The following is a 25429-nucleotide window of genomic DNA, read 5'->3' on the forward strand; positions in this document are numbered from 1 at the left end:
TAAAAGTAAGGCCTTGCAGTATTATTTCACCTAGGGAACAACAAAATTGAGAGCAATTGAAGACCAGTCAGAGCTACGTAAATAAAAAAGACTGACACCTATGTAGTGACTGGTTCTTGATGCACTTTTCCCGTTCACCATGTCATTACTATTTGTATTAGCAAAGAAACTTTTCACACTTCATGATTATTCATTCATGGTGTGACACACGCAAGTATTTACAAGTAAACAAATGTAATAGGGCGATATATATAAAAAGGCGAGATTTTAAAAAGGTAAAATAACATTAAGTTTTAATTTATTGGTGCCACCTACTAGAGAGCTAGTTTAAAACGACCTCTTATTGCTGAACAACTTGTAATATGTTTTCTTAGCTGGTAATCCATTTCACTTTCATCCAGGTTCAATTTTTCTACGTAAAAGAATATGATATTTCTTTACGTTACGTAATAATATTTAACATTTGTAATATTAACGTACCACTAGAGAAAAAATGCACCAGCGTACCTGTAATACACTATATATCTTCTTCAGACCCGGTGTAGCAGTAAGGCAGGGGACGCCACACACTTTCCGAAATATTTTCCAGTATAAAACAAACTTCACAACAGTCAACAATCATTAACGCACGTCACAAGAATAAAATGGCCATAAACCTAGCAGAGTCAGTGCAACTGCAAGGCTTATAAACGCTTGTGGCGCTTCCCGTGGACGTCTATGGAAGCTATGCTGCGCGCGCATCTGCTGTACAGCCTTCCAGGGAAATTACAGTTTATTTCAAGCTTGGGAAAATTATTTTAATTCAAGCTAAATGTTTACAGCTTGATGTAAACTGTGTAACAGGTTGATTTTTCAATCTTGAATTTTCAACTGAACCTAAACTCAATATCCACCTTGAAATAAGCTTGAGTGCTAGCTGGGTGAGGTTAATTATGGTTGTTAGCAACCTTGAAAACAGAATTAATTTATGATAAATGTGGATAATACATACTCCTCTTTAAGGGAAAGCTAGATGTAACACAATATGTTACTTACAGTATCTGTTACAATAACTAAATCACAGATACCTATTTAATATAAATTAAATCATGCACAGGACAACAGTAACTTCTGCAAATTCTCAAAAATGCATGTTAATTTGCATTGATATGCCATGAAATCTAGGGTGATCTATTCATCGGCAGTGACTGTGAATCACTAATGCTGACTTGCTATGAAATAAGTTTTCCAGGACAGGTTACGGGTAACTTACAAAAATGTAGTTTTATTAGCATCTGAAAGTTCTCAAAAACAACTTATTCTCTTGTAATTATACACTGAAATGATTGTTTTTAATAAAAATAGGCCTACTATTCTTAAAAATTTTAAAAGAGTACAAAGAAGTATAAGCCTACAGTTGACAATAACAGTACGAGTTTACCATGGCATTTGCGAATGTTTGCAATTTCACAATACAAATGAGTATTGATAAAATCAGTGATAGATTATGCAAAAGCAATGCAAACAGTAAAATATGCAAATATAAATTTTCAAATCAGTACATGCATCTGGCACCTGACGTCTCACACAAAGGAAAATTCTAAAGCTGTCTTTCATAATATTGTAGGATGTTGAATGTATCTGTTAACATACCACCTCTGTCATTTCTGATACCCCAGAGTTTCCCACAGAAGAATCCTTCTTTATTTTTTGTCTTACTTTGCATTAAAATCTCCTGTTATCATCTTGTTGTCATTTATCAATTTCCATTGTCTTTGTAGAAGTCTTCTACCTCCTCATAATGTTGTGAACCCATTGATGCACTGACTTGAAGGATTTGCAAGGAATATCTTTTTGTTATTTATGAAATTAATCTTACTATTTTGTCTGGGTTTCCATCAATATCGTAATATGGTATTTAATTTTTCTGTCTGGAGTGAAGCCTACAACTGAATTATATCCATATATTGTGGAATATGTCCTGATTTCAGTTTTAGTTGATTTTAATTTTTTACCACTCTTATGATTACTATACCATATCTGATTTCCTCTTATTTCATTCCTCTTCCAACCTTACTACATATCTTCAGGTCCTTAAAGTTCTGGAGTTATTCTCTCAACAAAAAAAAAAGTAATCAGAGTACTTGGGCAAGTCCAAGCTGTCGTCTTCTTCAATAAGTGTCATAGTTAGATAAACCACATTGTTCAAATATATCTGAATGTTTGCTCATGCATGGAACAAAATAATAAACAAATTTAGATATTAATACAGTTCTGTTCTTTCCTTATAGGTTGCAAGTCTAATTTCATTCAGTGATATAAGTCCAGGATATATAAAGTGGCCCAATGCATCTTCCACAAACCAACTGCAATTGAGTCTCAGGTTCAAGACAGAAGTCAGTGATGGTCTGTTGTTCTATGGAACAGATCAAAGTCAAAACAATGTTGCATCCTTGTCACTACAGGATGGTCGTTTGGTTTTCAGCAGTCAGCGAGAACAGTTACATAGTAGCCAGTCTACACAGTACAATGATAACCAATGGCATGTTGTTACTGCAACCCATGACAGTAGTGCACTACACTTGGATGTAGATGACTTTGACACTTTCACGTAAGTATTGGATGATCATTTTTAATTCTCTCATTGATTCTGCATTGAGTATGCTATTGCAGTTGGTTCACTATTTGTAAAATCACACCTACAACATTTTGCCTTCCGAGTCATCTGTCCTTTCTCCCCCTCATCCTGAGTTCCCCTCTTCACAGCTTTGTGCTTCCCTTTGTATCTCACTGTACCTGGCCTAGATACCAATCTCTTTATACTCATTCCCTTACTCATCAGGCACACTGCTTCCCTCTTTTCTATGCCCCCCACCCCAAGAGTGCAGCATACATGTAGGTAAGAGTCAAAAGGTTGTATGTTCTCATGTGTTCTCTAAAGAGGAAGAAAAGTTTGAAAGCTGAGCTATAATATTCAAATTTGCTTTAGATGCCTTTGTACTGTGTAACACTTTTTCTGCATGGTGAAATATTATCTTTCTCATAGATTGGTTCTTTAACACATAGAATTTGGAATATAGGAGAATCAGAACTTTTCCTTTTGATGAAGTAATCATTCTGTTGAGTCAGGCTAAGATTTTCTGTAGGACATGGCTAAATTAGACCTAATTCTAGGCCTGAATACAGCTCCAACATAAATTTTAAAGGTATTTCAGACTTATCTGTATTAAAACGATTTCTAATGTGTTTTCAGAACGGACACAGCACCTGCAGCACTCCATTTCATGTATGGCACTTTGTTTTTTGGAGGATTACCTCCTGATTTTGAACCTGCAATTGGTGCAGCAGCTTCTGTTAAGCCGTTTATTGGCTGCTTGGGAGATGCAGTTGTTAATGGAGTGTTTATTAATTTTGCCAATGCTAAAGAGCATTCTGGGGTAATTCTTGGAAAATGTCAGGCAGCTGACCAGGTAGTACAGCCACCTGTAAGAATTCCAGGTAAGTGAAGGAAGAAATGCAAAAATTATTTTAGTAAAGAAAATATACTGTTATACATATTTGTTCCATAAAAATCTTTGTTATATGCAGCTTTCATTTTTGTCTTAAGAGTTCAGTACAGTGCCTGTAGTCAGACCACTTATTTTCTTTGGAGTTACCACAGTTTGTCTGTTTCAAGGTAATGTAATGTTAAAACCACTGTCTATGTTTGTGACAGAACGCACCTGGATTTTGTAGTCTCATCCTCAGTAGCACCAATCTTGATCACCTCAAAACTGAAAGTCTACAAAAGTGTGGAATGGTTTTCATTCAAAAATTTACACTTTTATTTTTTGCACACCATGAATAACAGTAATGCTGACCAGTTCATCTACTACAAAAAATAATGAGTGCATCTATCCAGAATTAGCACCCCCCTGTTTACAGAGGCAAAGTTAAGTATTCTATTGGAGCACAAAATAAACAGTTCACATGTATACAGTTAACACTGTCCTACAGTAGTGTGTTAAAGAAGATCACACTGTTATAGTTCAATCAAGTTACTCCCTAACCAGATTCATCATGTCCAATTGTCACTGATTTCAGTGACAATAACACTTCAGAGTATCACTAATTACAATGCAAATCAGTCAAACTGTTATTTCCTTTGGATAACAGAAATTACTTGGAATTCTTTAACATTAAAATTTTTCAGTTTCACAGTCACTGGTGTGCAAATTTTCATATGCAGAATGAACATACTTGTGGCACGAGTCACACTGAGAATGCACTCAAACATAGATGTTACTCATGTACTTTCACACTGCGGACTGGCTATTTTGGTCGGCATCTGATTATTAATAGACAGGCATGAGAACAGACTTTTATTTTGAAAATTACATAATGCTTTGAAAAATGGTTAAGTTAGGATTTACTGTTCTTGATGAACTACAACAACTAATGTGATCTTGGCGTATCGAGATGTTGGTAGTTAGAAATTTAGAGAAATACGTGGAACTATTATCTTTTCACATTGTGAATCTCCTTGTTTATATGAATAAGAATCATATTGCAAATAAGAGAAAATTACATGAAATTATTAATGAGTGTGTTCATTAATCAGTGTTGTACGTTGTATTGTACAGAAAAATTAGGGTAACAAAAGCAAACTGGTGCTTTTCATTTATTATGCTGTCAAAGTTCGGAATCTAATAGTGGCTATGATGAAATCTGCAATGGAAACTGTCAGTGGCTGTGAACTTCAAGTTCAATTATTTTGGAAGATACTTAATTTTATGTTATTTAAAATACCTTATAGAAAAGTCAGAATGCCTAACTTTCGAGTAGTGAAGGTCACTTTTCCCAACTACTTTGATTAGCTCATAAAGTTTTGCATGTAGTGAACTAGATTACAAACATCAGTTAGTTATATTAATTATGAGTGCCCTTATGAAAGCTAATTACAATGATGGAATTTGAATAGCTAAATTAATGATCTGAATAATAAATTCCAGTGAGATTCGGTCTTAAAAAAAAAAAAAAAAAATTATTATTATTATGGGGACTAGAAAATGTAGCAGATGGAAATAATCCACCTTCTATGTCACATGTTATATCCAATTGTAGAAGTTACTAAACCAGACTACATTGAAACAGATTCAGTTATATTTCTTCATCTGAAGCAGTCCCAACAATCATATCAGTATTTTCAAGCTCACTGTATGGACAAAAAGTTTCATGTTGCATGTGAAATAAATAAATGCATTTGTGTTGTATGGAGACACACACACACACACAAACTGTAGGCAGCTCAACTGGGATGGGTGTGTGAGGGTTTGTATCGTGTGAAGTGGTTGAGAGGAGAAAGAAGGCAGGGCGTGGGAGAGAGAATTGGGAAGTGTGGCTGACAGCTGGAAGGGAGAATCAGTAAGTCCTTGTGCTGACTCTCATTCATAGCCATTAGTTACCCTTCCCAAACCCTCCCTGCTTCATATCTCGCTTCGCCCATTCAATTCAGCACAACCCCTCACCCTCATCGAGCTGCAGACCTACTGTGCTGGCTGGCACTGTGTAGTCAGTTTCCACAATAAAGCCATACATGTTTGAGTACATATCAGTGTGCATGTGTACTTTAGCTGGAAAAATAATTCATCTGAAAGCGGTCTTGTTTAACTGCCTTTCCATGACTCATCACCTCTACAATTTGGTGAACTTCACTCCTTAAATTATTTATATTCTGTTAGGACCTCTTCATTGGCATAACTACATTTACTCTTAGGTGACAGATTAAAATTCCGTAATTAATTTGTACCTCAAACTCAACAGGTTTTTAAAGTCTAATCTTCCTCCCTTCATGTAATTAGTTTCAGTTTAAGTGTCAATTGCACAGTGTTTCAGTTACCAAGTTTAAGTGCTCCTTTTAACCAGAAATGGACACTTTTTTACTTTTTGTTGCAGATGATGAAGATTACACCATTGTGGAAGAACCTGAAGAAAAAACAGAAGTGGAACATGCAACAGATCGTCCAGGAGTAGGTAAGGAATGCCTGACATTGTTACCAAGCAGATTATTAATAGTATAAAAGAAATATAAAAAAAAATATTAACTTAGTGTCTTTATTCTATAAGTATCACTGTGTGATGTGATTTATAAAGAAGATTGCATTGCAAGATTTGCATTACGGTGCTACAAAACAGTTCAAGTGTCTTCCAGCACTTGTGAAAGATTTCTGTTCAGCTAGGGTGAATGTACCAAGTTAAATTATGTTCTGAATTCAACAGATAAAAAAATTGTTTTCCCATATATTTCGTTTATGTGTTCCTCTTTTCTTCTTTTGTTTTCCTCAGACTTCACACACGACTGCTGTTTTCTTACATGGGCACTTGACAGTTTTGATATCCTACTTTATGCCAGCACGAATTTCATCTGTGCTGATGAAAAATTTCTGTACATTTTGCAACTATGTATACTCAATCCGCATTAGCTGCATTTCAATGCTTTTAATTGTTTACCTATTATTTATTTGATACACAAACAGGATACCACCTGAGATTTTGCATAAAGCATCAGATGGATGATATTTGTGTCTTATGATATTCTTATTTTAATTTCCAAGTTTTCTATTTGGATTTCCAAACTACTTCATTAATGACAACAGTTTAGTTGACTGCCAGAATACTGTAAAAGTCTTGTCTATATTTTGGGAATCCTAAAAGACTTATTATTAGATATTCTCTGAACATGTGGAAGCTCTTTCATATTGTATTAACAGGCAATAATCAACATTTTCAAAGAAGAAATGAGCAAAAATTCTAAAAACCAACCACTCACCTACAGGTGAATGATAAGTGGCACATACTCAAACGTAACAGACATAAACTTGAACTAGTAGTGAGCCGTAATATTATTCTTTTTCTAAAGCATTCTCTTATGTATGCACACACCATTCATCTTCAGATGAGTGTTTGCCTATTCTAAGTTTATTTATTTTTCCACCTTGAAATTTCTGTTACGGAACACTTTTAAATAGAAGCATGACAGAGCACTTAATTCTTATATTTTGTGTACTGTCTTATGTTACGTACTATTAAATGTTCTGATGCACTCATTGTTACATACAATACCTTATCCCTACAATTTTCTCAGAGGTACATCTTTGTGATTTACATATATATGCTTGTATATCCATGTCTACTATTCCTATCAACGTTTGTGATATGTCCCAGATCACTTATGAATGCAGCCTACCTGTTCTTTCGCCCATTTCCTCAAAATCTGTTGGTTTTGTCAACTTTTAATGTGGAACTTCCTCAAACATATGGCTACAGAATTTATTGATTTTGTTAACACTTTCTGACTTGTTGCAAAAGCATTTCATATTGTATGAAAATGATGAAATCTGTCATCAACATATACTCACACACTGGATGGCAATTTCATTTAATTATAACAATTATCACTCTGTCTGCAAGGTTAATAGAAATGTATATTTGATTTTTCTGTGCTGTGTTGTTTGCATTAGTGATTGGTTTGAAGGACATTGCCACAGAAAACTATTTCCATTGCCCTTATACGGCACACCTCTTTAAAAGCTAGCATGAAGGACAATATCAAGAATTTTAAGTTTTAGTTTTAAACTAGTGAAAGAATTTCTTGGGTTGTTAACTGTATCTAATGCTTACCCTTTTCAAGCAGTTTATGGAAGGCTTTACTGCCTTATTGAAATTACAAACATCTATTAAACCACCAAGAGAAATACTTGCAACTATATTTTAGCTCTGAGTTGTGTTATTACCTGTACTTCTACTGCAGAGCATAGGACAATAATACACAACAAAATTATAATTCTCTGTTCATAAAATATTAACATTCATTTTCATGCTATCTTATGACACCTGATACTGGTATTCTCTCATCTCCATGAGGTTCTTCAATTCATCAACTGAATTATTGTTTAGAGTCTTTTAGCCCTTTGTTGTGTTCAAAAAGGAAAAGGTATACATACACTTAACTGCACAATAATTGGCTGGCACATATCACAATCAGAGCACTGGTGTGCAACATGCCATGATGAGAGGATGTGTAGAACAGTGGAACCATAATAAGTGATTTAAATGCCTGAGAATTGGTGTGCATTTAGGCCCAACAGTGCCTCCTTTTGTGTGACCAGACAGGTCAGTGTTGTGCAATGCTTAGTTGCTGTGGAGCTGTCATACAAAGTACAAACATGTAACTAAGTGCCACTATGCCTCACCAACATCACAGCATGGAATATCAGCATGTGAAAGCGTTCTAACAAGGCAGAATGATTGGTCTCCAGGAGACGGGTCTGTCAATCCTTGACACTGCAGCTTGTATGGGGCATGCTGCTTCAACCAGTGAGGTTTATATGGAACCGCTAGAGAGAAGAGGGCCATACAGCACTGATAGGGTACTGGAGAGTATAATGTGATCACAGCATGAGATGACTGCCATCTTGTCTGCTTGACTGTAATGGACAGAACAGTTTCTTCCACAGTGTTGGAATTATGTTGGAGCACTGCAATGGCATGAACATGTGTGCATTGGCAGTTTGGCATTGTATTCTGCAGGCTGGACTGGTGGCATGCCATTGCGTTGGCTTCCATTGACCAGAAACCTCCAACACCGCAAACTGTGATGGGCGCATAAAGCTGACACTGGTGCGCTGAGTGGAGAAATGTAGTGATTTTGGACAGTTTCTGCTTCAACTTGTCCTACTGCGATGGCTGCGTGTGCGTTTGATGTCGCCATGGTGAACACAGTTGGGAAGACTGTATTGTCAAGTGACATAGTGGACAAATGCCAAGCGTGATGGTTTCAGGCACCATTGCCTGTAACATGCAATCTTGCCTCTTATATCTTGTGGGCAATCTGAACAGCTAGTGCTATGTTAGAGAAGTCTTACAGCCCAAAGCACCATACTTCTGCAAGCCATTCCACATGCCATATCTCAGCAGGATAACACTTGGCTGCATGGGGCGAGGAATGTGCAAGCCTTCTTCGAAGAATGATGGGTACCACTGCTTCCCTGGCCTGCCTGTTCACCTGACATGTCACGCATCAAACATGTCTGTTGTGGGTGCTCATTTCCTGGACTCCAGCCATTCTGGTCAGAGTCCAGAAAGCGAGTACATACAACAACACAGCTTGCATAACCTGAAAAAGTTGACTGGGTCAGTCATTGAAATATTGAAAACAGCTCAGCTACACACCTAGAAGTACATTATTAATCAGTTACACTGGAGATCATACAAAGTTTTACTACTGTTTGATTTACTGTGTTATAGAGTTTGTACCAGAGGCAACACCTGAAGCAGTCACGACTACAATGACAACTACAACCACCACTACCACAACAACAACAACAACAACAACCACCATTACTACAACTCCAAGCACCACCACCACTACCACAGAACCACCTCCTGATCAGTGCAGACTACCACTGCGACCAGCTTATGACCCAGAGGCCTCATTTGATACACATGGATATTTTGTCAGTAAGTATTTCCAGTCTGATATTTAGTTTAGTGGTGTGTAAAAGATGCATGACCTTGTATTTTGATGTTTTGAAGTGTCTTAGTATTATATTAAATATATTATGAGATGCTAATTTTTAAAATATTTCAGGTAGAGCAGAAAATAGCAGAATACTGTTCGACAGGTTACCAGGCCGCCTGAAGAATAGATACGACTTTAGTCTTCAATTTAAAACACATTCTTCAGAGGGAGTTCTATTCTATGTAGCAGATATAAAACATATTGATTTTATTTCTCTTTATATGAGGAATGGAAGGGTTAGTAATCAACTAACACTTTTTACATTTATTATTCTTTTCTCTAGATCTCAGTGTTACAGATACAAAAGATTGCTCAAAATAAATGTCTGTTCAATATCATTAGACAAAAATGTTAATCCAGAAGTATTCTTGTTTAATTCTACAATGTAACTGCACTTTTCAAATGTTAACAATTTGTTTGTCACATTGCAAAATAATTCAGATGACATCTTGCAGTTTATGTCCATGCAAATCTAAAGTGGGCTGATGCATGGTGCACAGTAAGACATAAAAGAAAAGAGCATTCACATTTGTTTTCACGCACTAGCTCTTTCTCCAGCAATAGGACACACATTGACACACACAACCGCACAGGCACCCAAACATGTCATGGGATACAACAAAAGGAGATATTCAAGAGAGAGGAGGAAACTGAAGGGGAAAAGTGGAAATGGGGAGGAGAGAAAAGGAGAGAAAGTTGAAGATGGAGAGGGAGAAATGGAGGGGAGATGAAAGGAAGTTAGTTTGAAAGAGGTGGGAGGAGAGGGAGATGGAGAATGCCTGCATTGTGGGGAGGGAGAGAGGGAGGGAGAGGGAGAGTAGTGGGAGAAAGCAGTGCATGATTTGGTAGAAAAGTAGTGGTATGGGCAGAAGAGACAAGAGAAAAGAAAAGGTGAGGTGGTGGGAACAGGTTAGCACAGGTTTAGGCCATGGGGATTGAGACAGCACAGGGTGTGTTGGAGAGACAATTCCCATTTGCATAGTTAAGAGAAAACTGTGCTGGAAGGGAGTATTCAAAAGGCCCATTTGTGTTGTGATGTGCAGCATGTTCTGCAGCTAGGTGGTCAAGTTTGCAGTTTGCCACAGTTTGGCGGTAACCATTCATGCAAGTAGACAGTTGGTTGTTGTCATGCCCACATAGAATGATGTACTGAAATTGTAGTGTAGCTCATATATAACATGGCTGCTTTCTCACATGGGCCTGCCTTATATTGGTTGGGAAATGCCTGTGGCTGGGCTGGGATAGAAGGTGGTGGTTGGATGTATGGGACATATCTTACCCCTGGGCCTAGCACAAGGAATAACCCTAAGGGAGCAGTATTAGGTGTAGGACTGGTATAGGTGTGGACAAGAGTATTCTGTAGGGTGGGTGGACAGTGGGACGCAACTTTGGGGGATGTTGGTAGGATTTTGGGTAGAAGATCCCTCATTTCAGAGCATGACATTAGGTAGCCAAGGCCCTGGTGGAGGATGTACCTGAGCTTTTCTAGGCTGAGGTGATTCGGGGTGATCAGAGGAGCGTTTTTCGGCAGCTGGTTAACAGGTATACTGGTGTCAGAGGTGCAGATGTCATGGCAAACTTCTTCATGGGTGAGAGGAATAGGATATTGTCTGTCAGTAAAGGTTCTGCTAAGGTTATCAGTATATTTTGACTGCTCCTCCTTTCCACTGCATTGCCCACAGATGGCAAGGCTGTAAGGGAGAGACCTTTAGATATGTAAAGGGTAACAGCTCTCAAAGTGAAGGTACTGCTGATGGTTGCTGCTCTTGATACAGACAGACGTATTTATGGACCTACCTGAGAGGTGGAGGTCAACACGTAGGAAGGTAGCTTGTTGAGTTGAGAAAGACCAGGTGAAGTGGATTTGGGAATAGGTTTTGAGGTTATGGAGGGAAGAGCGTAGGTCATCCTTGCCATGATTCTGGATCATGAAACTGTCATCAATGAATCTGAACAAGACAAGATGTTCTTCCTATACAGTCAACACTTAAAACCTGTTTAGATTCATTGATGATATTTTCAAGATCTGCACTCATGGCAAGGACAACCTTACTCTTTTCTCCATAACCTCAACACATTCCCAAATCCAATTCACCTAACCCTTCTTAAGTCGTCAAGCTACCTTCCCAGATGTTGATCTGCCCTCTCATATGACTCCATAAATACGTCTATCCATATCAAGTGCACCAGCCACCAGCAGCCTCCACTTTGAGAGCTGTCATCCAACACATGTCAAAAAATCCTTTCAGCCTTGCCATCCCTTGATGCTGCATCTGCAGTGCAGAGCAGGTGGTGTCAAAATATACCAATAGCATTCCGAGAGGCTTTACTTAGAGACAGTATCCTAGCCAGCTCACCCATAAACAGTCTCCCATGCAGTCCGCTGCTCTGACGCCACTAAACCTGTTAATCAATGACCAAGAAGCATTCCTCTGATCATCCAGTATCCCCTGGCTTTAAGAAGCTCAACCACATACTTCACCAGGGCTTCGACTACCTCACATTGTGCCCTGAGGTGTGGGATACCCTACCCACATTCACCATCATAGTGTTCAGTCACCCATCCAACCTAAAGAATGTCCTTGTCCATCCCTATACCAATCTTACCACATGTGTCTTTCCCTTGTGGTCAGCCCAGGTGCAAGACCCATCACATACACCTACCCATCATCTTATACTGCAGTCCTGTCACAGGCATTTCCCATCCAATAAAAGACAGAGCCAAGTGTGAAAGGAGCCATGTTATGTATAAGCTATACTGCAGGTTCTATGTGAGCATGGCAAGTAACCAATTGTGTACTCACATGAATGTCCACCGCCAAACTGTGACAAAACACAAACTTGACCATCCAACTGCCGAAAATGCTGCACACCACAACACAAATGTCTTCAACAGCTGCTTCACTATGCTGACCATTTGGATACTCCCCTCCAGCACAAGTTTTTCTGGACTATGCAGTTGGGAATTGTCTGTCCAACACATTCTTTTGTCTCGCAATCCCCATGGCATACACCTTTGCTAAACTGTTCTCACTGCCTCACCTTCTCTTTTACCTTGTCTCTTCTGTCCATACCACTCCTTCTCTGTCCAGATCATGCACTGCCTTCTGGCACTACTCTTCTGCGCCCCCCCCCCCCCCCACCCTGCTCACCCAATGCAGGAATTTTTCCTTCTCCATCTCCCAACCTCTCTTCCCTGCCCCCTTTTTCAACCCCTATCCTTTCTCCCTTCACTTTCCCCCTCTTCATCTTCTCCTTTCTCTCTTTCCCCCTCCCCCTTTTCCCCTCTTCCACCGTCTTCCTCTACCTATTTTCGTTGTATCCTGTGTAACCTTTCTTGTGTTGCTGTGTGGCTGTGAAGTCTTCTGTCCAAAGGCATGTCTGATTCCCACTACATCATCCTTGCGTCCTTCCTCATACTGACTTTTCTTTTGGAGTTTAATTGAAGAGCAAAGACAAAGGATACCAAAAACCTTTGTACTATTTATCAGGAGAATGACACTGGAGAAATCATCATAAGAAAATGATGTGGTCATTTGAAATATATGTTGACAATTCACAGTGTTCAGGAAGGCCAGGGGATTTTGATGAAGTCCTTCTGAACAAGTTAATCCATGTTAAGCAATCCAAGAATTAGCAGTTGTGATAAACTGTGAGCAGTCAATGGATAAACAATATTTCCACTCCATGGACAAAGTTAAAAAATATGCTATTTAAGAGAAACTACAATAATTTGCAGTTGATCATTAGTGCATCTCTCCTTGCTAAGACTGCTGCTGATGATGGGGAAAATAAAAAAAAAAAAAGTGGGATTGGCTGAATCCTCACAAAGAAAGCAACCTCTGATACTAAAGACACTATCTATTTGCAGAAGATGACACATACACTGTGTGATCAAAAATATACGGACACCCCCAGAAACATACGTTTTTCATATTAGGTATAGTGTGCTGCCACCTACTGCCAGATACTCTGCATCAGCGACCTCAGTAGTCATTAGACATCGTGAGACAGCAGAATGGGGGTGCTCTGCCGACCTCACGGACTTCGAATGTGGTCAAGTGATTGAGTGTCACTCGTGTCACACATCTGTATGTGAGACTTCCACAATCCTAAACATCCCTAGGTCCACTGTTTCTGATGTGATAGTGAGGTGGAAATGTGAAGAGACACATACAGCATGGAAGCGTGCAGGCCGACCTCTTCTGTTGATTGAGAGAGACTGCCAACAGTCGTAATGTATAATAGGCAAATATCTATCCAGACTATCACACAGGAATTCCAAACTACATCAGGATTCACTGTAAGTACTATGACAGTTAGGCGGGAGGTGACAAAACTTGGATTTCATGGTCAAGCGGCTGCTCATAAGCCACACATCATGCCAGTAAATGCCAGACAACGCCTTGCTTGGTGTAAGGAGCGTAAACATTAGACAATTGAACAGTGGAAAAACGTTGTGTGGAGTGATGGATCACGGTACACAATGTGGCGATTCGATGGCAGGGTGTGGGTATGGCGAATGCCCAGTGAACGTCATCTGCCAGCGTGTGTAGTGCCAACAGTAAAATTTGGAGGCATTGGTGTTATGGAGTGGTTGTGTTTTTCATGGAGGAGGCTTGCACCCATTGTTGTTTTGCTTGTCACTATCACATCACAGGCCTACATTGATGTTTTAAGCACTGTCTTGCTTCCCACTGTTGAAGAGCAATTCGGGGATGGCGACTGCATCTTTCAACATGATCGAGCACCTCTTCATAATGCACGGCCTGTGTTGGGTTGGTTACATGACAATAATATCCCTGTAATGTACTGGCCTGCACAGAGTCGTGACTTGAATCCTATAGAACACCTTTGGGATGTTTCGGAACACGGACTTCGTGCCAGGCCTCACCGACCGGCATTGATACCTCTCCTCAGTGCAGCACTCCATGAAGAATGGGCTGCCATTCCCCTAGATACCTTCCAGCACCTGATTGAATGTGTGCCTGAGAGAGTGGTAGCTGTCATCAAGGCTAAGGGTGGGCCAACACTATATTGAATTCTAGCATTACCGATCGAGGGCGCCATGAAGTTGTAAGCCATTTTCAGCCAGGTGCCCACGTACTTTTGATCACATAGTGTATCTGTTAGAATAATGAAGGCTTTATGACAAAAATTTGCTTTCCAGGAATGTTATCATAATTGTTGACGTGTATTGCCAACTTGGATATGTGGTGAAAGTATTTGCAAATGGCCGAGGAGGGTGTTTTAAGTATGCCGCATCACATATCACTTAAATTGCAAAAGCAGCTGTCAAGGAGATTGGTTGACAAATGCCTCTTCATATCTTTCATCATCCTGAGCATTGAGGAAATGCGTCAGATAATTGAGATTTTTTCAAAGTTCAGCTCCAGGCAATCACATTTTATTAGTATATCTATAAGAGAGCCTACACCAGCCCTACAGAAAGTCATGCAGAATGAGGGAAAATATTATTACTCATTTTTTTCTGAGTACTTTTCATCTTAAATATTTCTATTACAGCAATGAGACACTGTAGACTACTGCTTCACACCAACATGCATAAGTACAAGAGACAAATGGCTGGGCTGTGAACAAATTGAATCAAATTAATAACAGACCAAATCCATCATGTGAAATATTTTCACTAGTGACAACTGGTGTACCACAGTAAAAATATAAGTCAGATGTGTCTAGAGTAACAATCTGCTCACAAACTTGAGATCTATGTCAAGATATTGACCTGTCAGATCCTACATCTAGAATAGTGATAAATCATACAATGGAGAACACTCCTCTTTCAAGATTTTTTAAGTAGTTGATTTAACACTTCTGTTCTGTAACATATCTATTTTTAATAGATATCTGTGTGGGTCATGTAATTAGGAATGTGTCTTGCTAGCTGCACACTTTACTCATTAGAGAATTTTTACGTACAAATTGTGATAATAGCTCTATGTGTAAAGAAACCACCAAAACTAAGTAGCAGGATAATTAAGACTACTGTATGTTTTTCTTTTCAGTTGGTTCATGCATTCAACTGTGGAACTGGAGCAGCCAATATCACAAGCACCAATAAATTTGATGATGGAATGTGGCACACAGTTGAATTTTCACGACATTTTACAACAGGCAGTCTCATAGTGGATGGTCAACCAGAAGGAGATGGACAGTCACCTGGAGACACAAAATCCATAAATGTTGAACCACCAGTATTTCTTGGAGGTGTTCCTCAAGAAATTGTTGAAAAAGTTAGGCTTAATGTGAAGGTATCCTGTTTTGCTATATTCAGATTATGTTTTTATTTTGACAGGGGAATTCAAAAGTTTCCAAGTATTAGGAATATGAGAGATGTTCCTTTATGAATGTGTTAAGAAAAATTTAAAGAAACTGAGCCAAATAAACCTTTATTGCCAAAATCGATGAGCAAATTTAGTAAAAGTAAGCGTGCACAAAAAACAACTTTTCCCGCAATATATGAGACTTTTGAGTCACTTTTCAATTTGTAAGGTTCTGGCTGTGTTGGGCATGATATATTCAATGAAGATTTAATATTGTTCTCATTTACCTCTTATCTGCAACACTATGAAAAGTATAGATTACTATGCAATGTGCTATTTCTTTACAGTGAGTAGCAACCTATCCTTTTCATAATATTGTTGATATTCCAACTTGAACTTTCCATTTATGATTTTACCTCTTATTTGCTCAACTGTAGCTTTGACTGAGGTGATGAAAGACTTCACTTCCTCCTTGCATGATTTTTGCTATAAGGAAATGTAATATTACTGCTCCTGTTTTTCTCGAGCAATTATACAAACACCTTCCATTTATGTAATCTGTATATTTCCCAGAACCATGCACAACATCTACTGGATAACATAAAACATCAAAACAGAGCATCCAGTATAAAACATCTTCATACAGGTCTGTCTAAAGAATGACATTTCATTTGTTTGAGTAAACACCATGACTGTTGTCAAGAATATATGTATTCTCCAAGGACTTCGCGCTTTTCCAGAGTGGGCCCCAACAATGCTACGAGCTTCTATAATCATGACCACAGAAGTACTTCCTCTCGTGAAGTTAATGTGATTGCTGCCCCATCTTGGAAACATGCGTCATCCCTCAGCTTGATTCTCCACACGCAAAATAAAAATAACAGATAAATCTACAGAATATTTGTACTCTTCTCTATGAAAACTTGTTTTACGGTTTTCAATTGCAAGTGTTATTTGTCAGTAAAAGTGTATAGGGATACACATCAGTCCTCTGAAGTGGTACGTAATACCACAAGTTATTAATTGTACTGCAGGTACAGAAAGAAGTGTTGGCTTGTATGCCTCATGTAAAAATGATAAGAATTGTTCATATCAGTATGGTTTAAGAAACTGGTATCTCTGTGTGTGGATGTGTATGCTTTTGTTAGAAAAAAAAGAGCAAGGGTTGAAAAGCTAGTGTGAATGTTGTTTTCTGTTATGTATGATTTATTATGTTACTTAAAATCCGTCTTGATTGCAAATTTTTTTTATTCATATACCCGGTTTTGGTTCATTCAGAACCATCTTCAGATCTGATATTTCAGTTACAAGAGTAACCCGTCCAACTCCAGCAACTTTCACATGCTACGTAGCATGTGAAAGTTGCTGTATTTGGACGGGTTACTCTTGTAACTGAAATATCAGATCTGAAGATGGTTCTGAATGAACTGAAACCGGTCATATGAATAAAAAAAATTTGCAATCAAGATGGATTTTAAGTAACATTATAAGATCACTGATTGCTGTTATCCCATAAGAAATTATGTCTGTTTTTGCAAAATATGTATGATTTCACACCACACCTCAGTCTGCTATAGGTGAATGGTTGCATTTACCTTATTTTACAATTGGTTTCAGAAATTGTTTAGTTTCCAAGTTGCAAGGTAGTCAATCTATTGGTATATTTTTGTGTTCCTGTGTTTCAGTCAGCTCTTAAATACTCATAAATTGTCATATTGCCTGCCTGATTCAGCCACATTGCCCATAGGCCCACGTCACTGCATATGAGTAGTTTCTAAATACACAGTACTAAGGAGACTTGTTAGCATCAGTGTCATTGTTACTCTGCTTGTTACAACTTATTACAGTGCACTACAATAATGAGCTTTTAGCAAGCAGTTAATGTAGAGCTTGAAAGATGGAAATACAGTAGAGCCACATCATTTGTACAACAGGATATCCAGACATAAAAGCTATGTGTGTCAGTCTAAAAGCATTAGAAAGAGGCTTGTTAAAATTTGACGACATGCAATGTGAGAATGGTTGAAGTAATATATTAATTCCTGCCACATGAAGTTTGAATATTCACCGGGATGAAAAATTTCCAAAAATTAAAGCTTGTGTAGAGACTTCTGAACAGTTATCCTCCACAACATTCACGAATGGAACAGTGTACTGTATGAGTTTTTACAATGTTCAGTTTCAACCCATTTAACTGGAACCAGTCTTCTAAGGTATCCAGTGTCCTTACAATTGAGCTCAGAATTTTTTCTGCATTGTCATCTTCAATTGAAACAGAAGTGTCATAATGCAAACAGAACTGATGGGGAATTTATATTTATGGGTAAGTCATTTATGTAGAATAGGAACAGGATTGGCCCCAAAATGGAACAGGATTGACGAGGAGGAAGGGACATGATGATGTACTCTTTGCCTCATGCCATAAGATATCTTGTGCAGTAAATATACAGGTAAATGTAGGTATCCTTAACTTCCTGATATAGGAAGGAACACATTTGGATTCTCCCACCATAACATGTAAACATTGATGTTTTGTCCTTCAAATGAATGACAGAGTATGGCCCAAGAGCACTGACTGTAAGGAGTGGCTCACTATTCATGATGTTGTGGAATAGTCACCTAGAGTCAAGCTATGTGGCTGATTTTACAAATTAATGTTTCACACACAGTTATCTGGAAATTTATCATAAACAATTACTGCACCACCATCACTTTGATTTTTTTTGTAAGAATACAATTCTGCCAATTGTTCCAGTACCAATATGGAACAAGTCTAAACTCTTCAGGTGTGGTGCTATTGTTGGATTAGGCACCCTTCATAAGATACTGGATTCAAATTTCCATAACCAATTGTTGCTTAACTTAACCTCATTGGTCTTCTTTCGGTGGTTTTATTTCAAGTCAACATTTTGTGAACACCTATTTATGAAGAAGCGCATCTTGCATCATGAGTTGTGAAAGTATATGGGGCAGTATGCTTTTTTATCAGTGATGATCTCATCTTCCAAGGTAACAAAAATTGTGAATTGTGGTTTATTTGTCTCATAACATATATAATGTAAATTATTTGATTCACGAACAGGAGACACGTCAAATTGTGGTAAAATTTCACCATAAACAAAAAACAGCTGATGTTAGCAGACAGAATCATAATAATAATACAATTTTGTTACACATACATACAGTAAAATCTAACACGTAATTACCATTTGCTCAAATGATCATTTCATCCTCTGTGAATTCTTCTGTTGAATAGTAACATTTCTCCCACAGAATCTGCTGTAACCTCATTTTTAAAATTTATTGCTTCATATTAATATGTTTTTGCCCATTAATTTGTTGTATTTTGTCATCCTCATATTCTGTGGAGTCTGTGCCTATAATTTCAACTGGTGTGTGGGTAACATAAAATTATTTTTATTTCTTGGCGTATATGCATGGTTAAAATGATTCTCCTCAAATAATTTTTGTCTGCTGTGTAGTAAGATTATAACTGCATAAATGTATGTGGAGGGAATAGTTAGGATTTGCAGTATCTGAAATAATGGGGCGACAATACTGTTGGTTGTGGGTTACACATGTGTGACAATTTTCTTTTGCAGTTTCAGTATTTGAGATATACTACTTGAACTTCCCCAGAAAAGTATCCCATATGTAATGACAGATTCAAAATAACTATGATTAGCAATGTTTTGTGTGCTTCAGTCAGTGGAATTTTGCTAGTATTTGCATTGAAAATGCAAAACTGCTTAGTTTATTGGATAGGAAGACAGTATGTGTATTCCAGCTTAAGTTCTTGTCCACATTTAGTCCACAGAATTTGATCATGTCAGCTTCTTTCACAGGTTGATTGTTGTGTTGTATTTTAAGTTCTACACAATTTGAAAGTTTGGTTTTTAAGTGTACCGTATGAGTTTTTACAATGTTCAGTTTCAACCCATTTAACTGGAACCAGTCTTCTAAGGTATCCAGTGTCCTTACAATTGAGCACAGAATTTTTTCTGTATTGTCATCTTCAATTGAAACAGAAGTGTCATCTGCAAACAGAACTGATGGGGAATTTATATTTATGGGTAAGTCATTTATGTAGAATAGGAACAGGATTGGCCCCAAAATGGTGCCTTGAGGAACACCTTGTGGCACTGTATTCCATTCAGAATAATAATTCACTGCATCTGAGGTGATAGTTACCCTTTGTTTTCTGTTGTGTAAGTATGATGTTAGCCAATTTAGAGCATTGTCCTTAGTCCCATATTTTTCTAACTTGTAGATAAGCAAGTCATGGTTTACGGAATCAAATGCCATGGTGAGATGACAGAATATACCTGCAACTTTACTCTTCTGATCCAATGATTTGCCAGTCTTTTCAATAAAGTTATTCACTGCATCCAGAGTGTTTTTTCCTGGTTGAAATCAAAACTGGTTACTTACATAATTTTTTTACAATAAAGTTTTTGATCTGGTTTGCAGCTACTTTCTCTAACACTTTTGGTAGGACTGGAAGTATACAAATAGGCCGACAGTCCCCATGTCCTCGCTGAGTGTGACTGACAAGAGGAACAATTGGCAGTTGTGAGTGGTCAGTAACAACTAACTGTATACAGTGAATGACAGACTGGAAACAGAATCCAAAACACAGTAAGGTCATCACAAGCATACATGATAAGTCCATAGTGAATATCAAAAGAGAGAAAAACATACAACAAGCAATAGTTGGACACTGTATCAAATAGTGCAGCCCATTAGCTTCAAGAGATTATGTGATCAGACTTGCATATTTAAACACATAAATCTGACAGAGGGTATGCTCACTGTACTTTCTGATTCCGCTATCAACAGAGCATCGAGGAACCATTATTACTTGTTAACTGTAGAATTTCAGAAGCCTTATTAACGTGGCAGTGTGGTGGAGAATTTGAAACATTGCCTGACACAAGATATTCTCTATTGCAGTTGTATTGCAGGTATTTGGAATTAACTATGATGGGGAATTGAATTCTCATTCAAGCTTAAGCTGCAAACTTTGGTGACACACTTTTAACCAGTCATAAAATGCAGCAGATGACAAATGTACTGATATGCTGGTATTACTTATGTACAGCCCCGAGTGTAGGAAACTTAACCTTTTCTGGACCTATGTTTACATAATCTTTTGTGTTAGGTTAGTTTAAACAGGATTATATGAAGTAAGGAGCTGGATCCATAAATATTGTTCACAAATTTTTATATGCTCTGTATGGTGGTCTGTTCAGTCAATAAGCAAGTTTATATCATATTCCAGGTACATGATTTTGGTTTTGAAGGCTGCCTGAGGGGTCTGACTGCAAATGGCTCCGATTTTCCAGAACCCACATTGTTGGGTGTAAGACCATGTTCATTTGACTTTGAGAAAGGTGTATTCTTTGGAGAGAATGGTGGCTTCATTAGAGCAAGTAAGAGGACATAATATTCTGTTTGGTGTGTGTGTGTGTGTGTGTGTGTGTGTGTGTGTGTGTGAGAGAGAGAGAGAGAGAGAGAGAGAGAGAGAAGTTAGTAATAATATTAGTTTTCAGTATAAATTATCAGTAAGTATAGGATTTAAAATGACAACCTAATAAACTATAAAAATTTAATGCTGAGCCTAATAGCTTAAAGTAGAAAGTTTCCTTATGTGTGTGCTGTATAAAAACAGGGAAAGAAAAGAGAACTGTAGGATGTAATAGATATAGCATTGCAAAAACAAGAAATGGGAATTCAAATAACACAAGGCAAGAGCATAAATAAATTTTAAATCACAGGGAAGCTAATGTGAAGTTAAAAGTACAGTTAAAATTAAATTATCAGAGATATAGGTAACAATTAGTCATAGAAGAGTTAGAATAAAAGAAGACATAATTGAAACATTGACAGAGTAAAATATAAAGGATATTTTTTGTTAAACATGTCCATTCTTCTGAGTGAGATAGTACACATACACTACTGGCCATTGAAATTACTACACCAAGAAGAAATGCAGATGTTGTTGTTGTTGTGGTCTTCAGTCCTGAGACTGGTTTGATGCAGCTCTCCATGCTAATCTATCCTGTGCAAGCTCCTTCATCACCCAGTACCTACTGCAACCTACATCCTTCTGAATCCGCTTAGTGTATTCATCTCTTGGTCTCCCTCTACGATTTTTACCCTCCCCACTGCCCTCCAATGCTAAATTTGTGATCCCTTGATGCCTCAGGACATGTCCTACCAACCAGTCCCTTCTTCTTGTCAAGTTGTGCCACAAACTCTTCTTCTCCCCTATTCTATTCAATACCTCCTCATTAGTTGCGTGATCTACCCATCTAATCTTCAGCATTCTTCTGTACCACCACATTTCAAAAGCTTCTATTCTCTTCTTGTCCAAACTATTTATCGTCCATGTTTCACTTCCATACAGGGCTACACGCCATACAAATACTTTCAGAAACGACTTCCTGGCACTTAAATCTATACTTGATGTTAACAAATTTCTCTTCTTCAGAAACGTTTTCCTTGCCATTGCCAGTCTACATTTTATATCCTCTCTACTTCGACCATCATCAGTTATTTTGCTCCCCAAATAGCAAAACTCCTTTACTACTTTAAGTGTCTCATTTCCTAATCTAATTCCCTCAGCATCACCCGACTTAATTTGACTAGATTCCATTATCCTCATTTTGCTTTTGTTGATGTTCATCGTATATCCTCCTTTCAAGACACTGTCCATTCCGTTCAACTGCTCTTCCAAGTCCTTTGCTGTCTTTGACAGAATTACAATGTCATCGGCAAACCTCAAAGTTTTTATTTCTTCTCCCTGGATTTTAATACCTGCTCCAAATTTTTCTTTTGTTTCCTTCACTGCTTGCTCAATATACAGAATTGAATAACATTGGGGAGAGGCTACAACCCTGTCTCACTCCCTTCCCAACCACTGCTTCCCTTTCATGCCCCTCAACTCTTATAACTGCCATCTGCTTTCTGTACAAATTGTAAATAGCCTTTTGTTCCCTGTATTTTACCCCTGCCACCTTTAGAATTTGAAAGAGAGTATTCCAGTCAACATTGTCAAAAGCTTTCTCTAAGTCTACAAATGCTAGAAATGTAGGTTTGCCTTTCCTTAATCTTCCTTCTAAGATAAGTCATAAGGTCAGTATTGCCTCGCGTGTTCCAACATTTCTACGGAATCCAAACTGATCTTCCCCGAGGTCCGCTTCTACCAGTTTTTCCATTTGTCTGTAAAGAATTCGCGTCAGTATTTTGCAGCTGTGACTTATTAAACTGATAGTTCGGTAATTTTCACATCTGTCAACACCTGCTTTCTTTGGGATTGGAATTATTATATTCTTCTTGAAGTCTGTGGGTATTTCGCCTGTCTCATACATCTTGCTCACCAGATGGTAGAGTTTTGTCAGGACTGGCTCTCCCAAGGCCGTCAGTAGTTCTAATGGAATGTTGTCTACTCCAAGGGCCTTGTTTCGACTCAGGTCTTTCAGTGCTCTGTCAAACTCTTCACGCAGTATCGTATATCCCATTTCATCTTCATCTACATCCTCTTCCATTTCCATAATATTGTCCTCAAGTACATCGCCCTTGTATAGACCCTCTATATACTCCTTCCACTTTTCTGCTTTCCCCTCTTTGCTTAGAACTGGGTTTCCATCTGAGCTCTTGATATTCATACAAGTGGCTCTCTTTTCTCCAAAGGTCTCTTTAATTTTCCTGTAGGCAGTATCTATCTTACCCATAGTGAGATAAGCCTCTAAATCCTTACATTTGTCCTCTAGCCATGCCTGCTTAGCCATTTTGCACTTCCTGTCGATCTAATTTTTGAGACGTTTGTATTCCTTTTTGCCTGCTTCACTTACTGCACTTTTATATGTTCTCCTTCCATCAATTAAATTCAATATTTCTTCTGTTACCCAAGGATTTCTACTAGCCCTCGTCTTTTTACCAACTTGATCCTCTGCTGCCTTCACTACTTCATCCCTCAGAGCTACCCATTCGTCTTCTACTGTATTTCTTTCCGCCATTCCTGTCAATTATTCCCTTACGCTCTCCTTGAAACTCTGTACAACCTCTCGTTCTTTCAGTTTATCCAGGTCCCATCTCCTTAAATTCCCACCTTTTTGCAGTTTCTTCAGTTTTAATCTACAGTTCATAACCAATAGATTGTGGTCAGAGTCCACATCTGCCCCTGAAAATGTCTTACAATTTAAAACCTGGTTCCTAAATCTCTGTCTTACCATTATATAATCTGTGCAGATGATAAACGGATATTCATTAGACAAATATATTATACTAGAAGTGACATCTGATTACATTTGCACGCAATTTGGGTGCATAGATCCTGAAAAATCAGTACCCAGAACAACCACCTGTGACCGTAATAACGGCCTTGATACACCTGGGCATTGAGACAAACAGAGCTTGGATGGCGTGTACAGGTACAGCTGCCCATGCAGCTTCAACACGATATCACAGTTCATCAAGAGTAGTGACTGGCGTATTGTGACGAGCCAGTTGCTCAGCCACTATTGACCAGACGTTTTCAGTTGGTGTGAGATCTGGAGAATCTGCTGGCCAGGGCAGCAGTTGAACATTTTCTGTATCCAGAAAGGCCCATACAGGACCTGCAACATGCGGTTGTGCATTATCCTGCTGAAATGTAGGGTTTCGCAGGGATCAAATGAAGGATAGAGCTACAAGTCGTAACATATCTGAAATGTTACATCCACTGTTCAAAGTGCTGTCAATGCCAACAAGAGGTGAATGGGACATGTAATCAATGGCACCAAATGGTTCAAATGGCTCTGAGTACTATGGGACTCAACTGCTGTGGTCATAAGTCCCCTAGAACTTAGAACTACTTAAACCTAACTAACCTAAGGACAGCACACAACACCCAGCCATCACGAGGCAGAGAAAATCCCTGACCCCGCCGGGAATCGAACCCGGGAACCCTGGCGTGGGAAGCGAGAACGCTACCGCACGACCACGAGATGCGGGCAATCAATGGCACCCCACACCATCACACCAGGTGATATGTCAGTATGGCGTGTGCAGATGGTTGCTGTCTTGCAAACGTCCCCATCTGTTGACTCAGGGATCGAGACGTGGCTGCACGATCTGATACAGCTATGCAGATAAGATGCCTGTCATCTCGACTGCTAGTGATACGAGGCCATTCGAATCCATCACGGCATTCCGTATTACCCTCCTGAACCCACTGATTCCATATTCTGCTAACAGTCATTGGGTCTCGACCAACGCGAGCAGCAATGTCACAATACGATAAACCACAATCGCGATAGGCTACAATCCAACCTTTATCATAGTCTGAAACGTGATGGTACACATTTTTCCTCAGTTCACGAGGCATCACAACAACGTTTCACCAGGCAATGCCAGTCAACTACTGTTTGTGTACGAGAAATCGGTTGGAAACTTTCCTCATGTCAGCATGTTGTAGGTGTCGCCTCCGGCGCCAACCATGTGTGAATGCTCTGAAGAGCTAATCATTTCCTTATCACAGCATCTTCTTCCTGTTGGTTAAATTTCGTGTCTGTAGCTCATCATCTTCATGGTGTAGCAATTTTAATGGCCAGTAGTCTAGTTA

The 25429-nt window shown here is 38.5% G+C and overlaps 1 protein-coding gene across 1 annotated transcript in view; it reads left to right on the plus strand.

The window, feature by feature from the left end:
- The window catches only part of LOC126260846 (laminin subunit alpha), a 405465-nt gene that overhangs the window by 370638 nt on the left and 9398 nt on the right, over positions 1 to 25429 (plus strand). The window contains exons 49-55 of the mRNA XM_049958250.1: positions 2271 to 2590; positions 3233 to 3477; positions 5914 to 5991; positions 9265 to 9477; positions 9608 to 9774; positions 15565 to 15810; positions 21104 to 21254. Of these exons, the coding sequence (XP_049814207.1) occupies positions 2271 to 2590; positions 3233 to 3477; positions 5914 to 5991; positions 9265 to 9477; positions 9608 to 9774; positions 15565 to 15810; positions 21104 to 21254 (1420 nt within the window). The remainder of the gene's footprint in view (positions 1 to 2270; positions 2591 to 3232; positions 3478 to 5913; positions 5992 to 9264; positions 9478 to 9607; positions 9775 to 15564; positions 15811 to 21103; positions 21255 to 25429) is intronic.

This window comes from Schistocerca nitens, chromosome 5 (genome assembly GCF_023898315.1).
Source record: "Schistocerca nitens isolate TAMUIC-IGC-003100 chromosome 5, iqSchNite1.1, whole genome shotgun sequence".
In the NCBI taxonomy this organism is placed as follows: Eukaryota; Metazoa; Arthropoda; class Insecta; order Orthoptera; family Acrididae; genus Schistocerca; species Schistocerca nitens.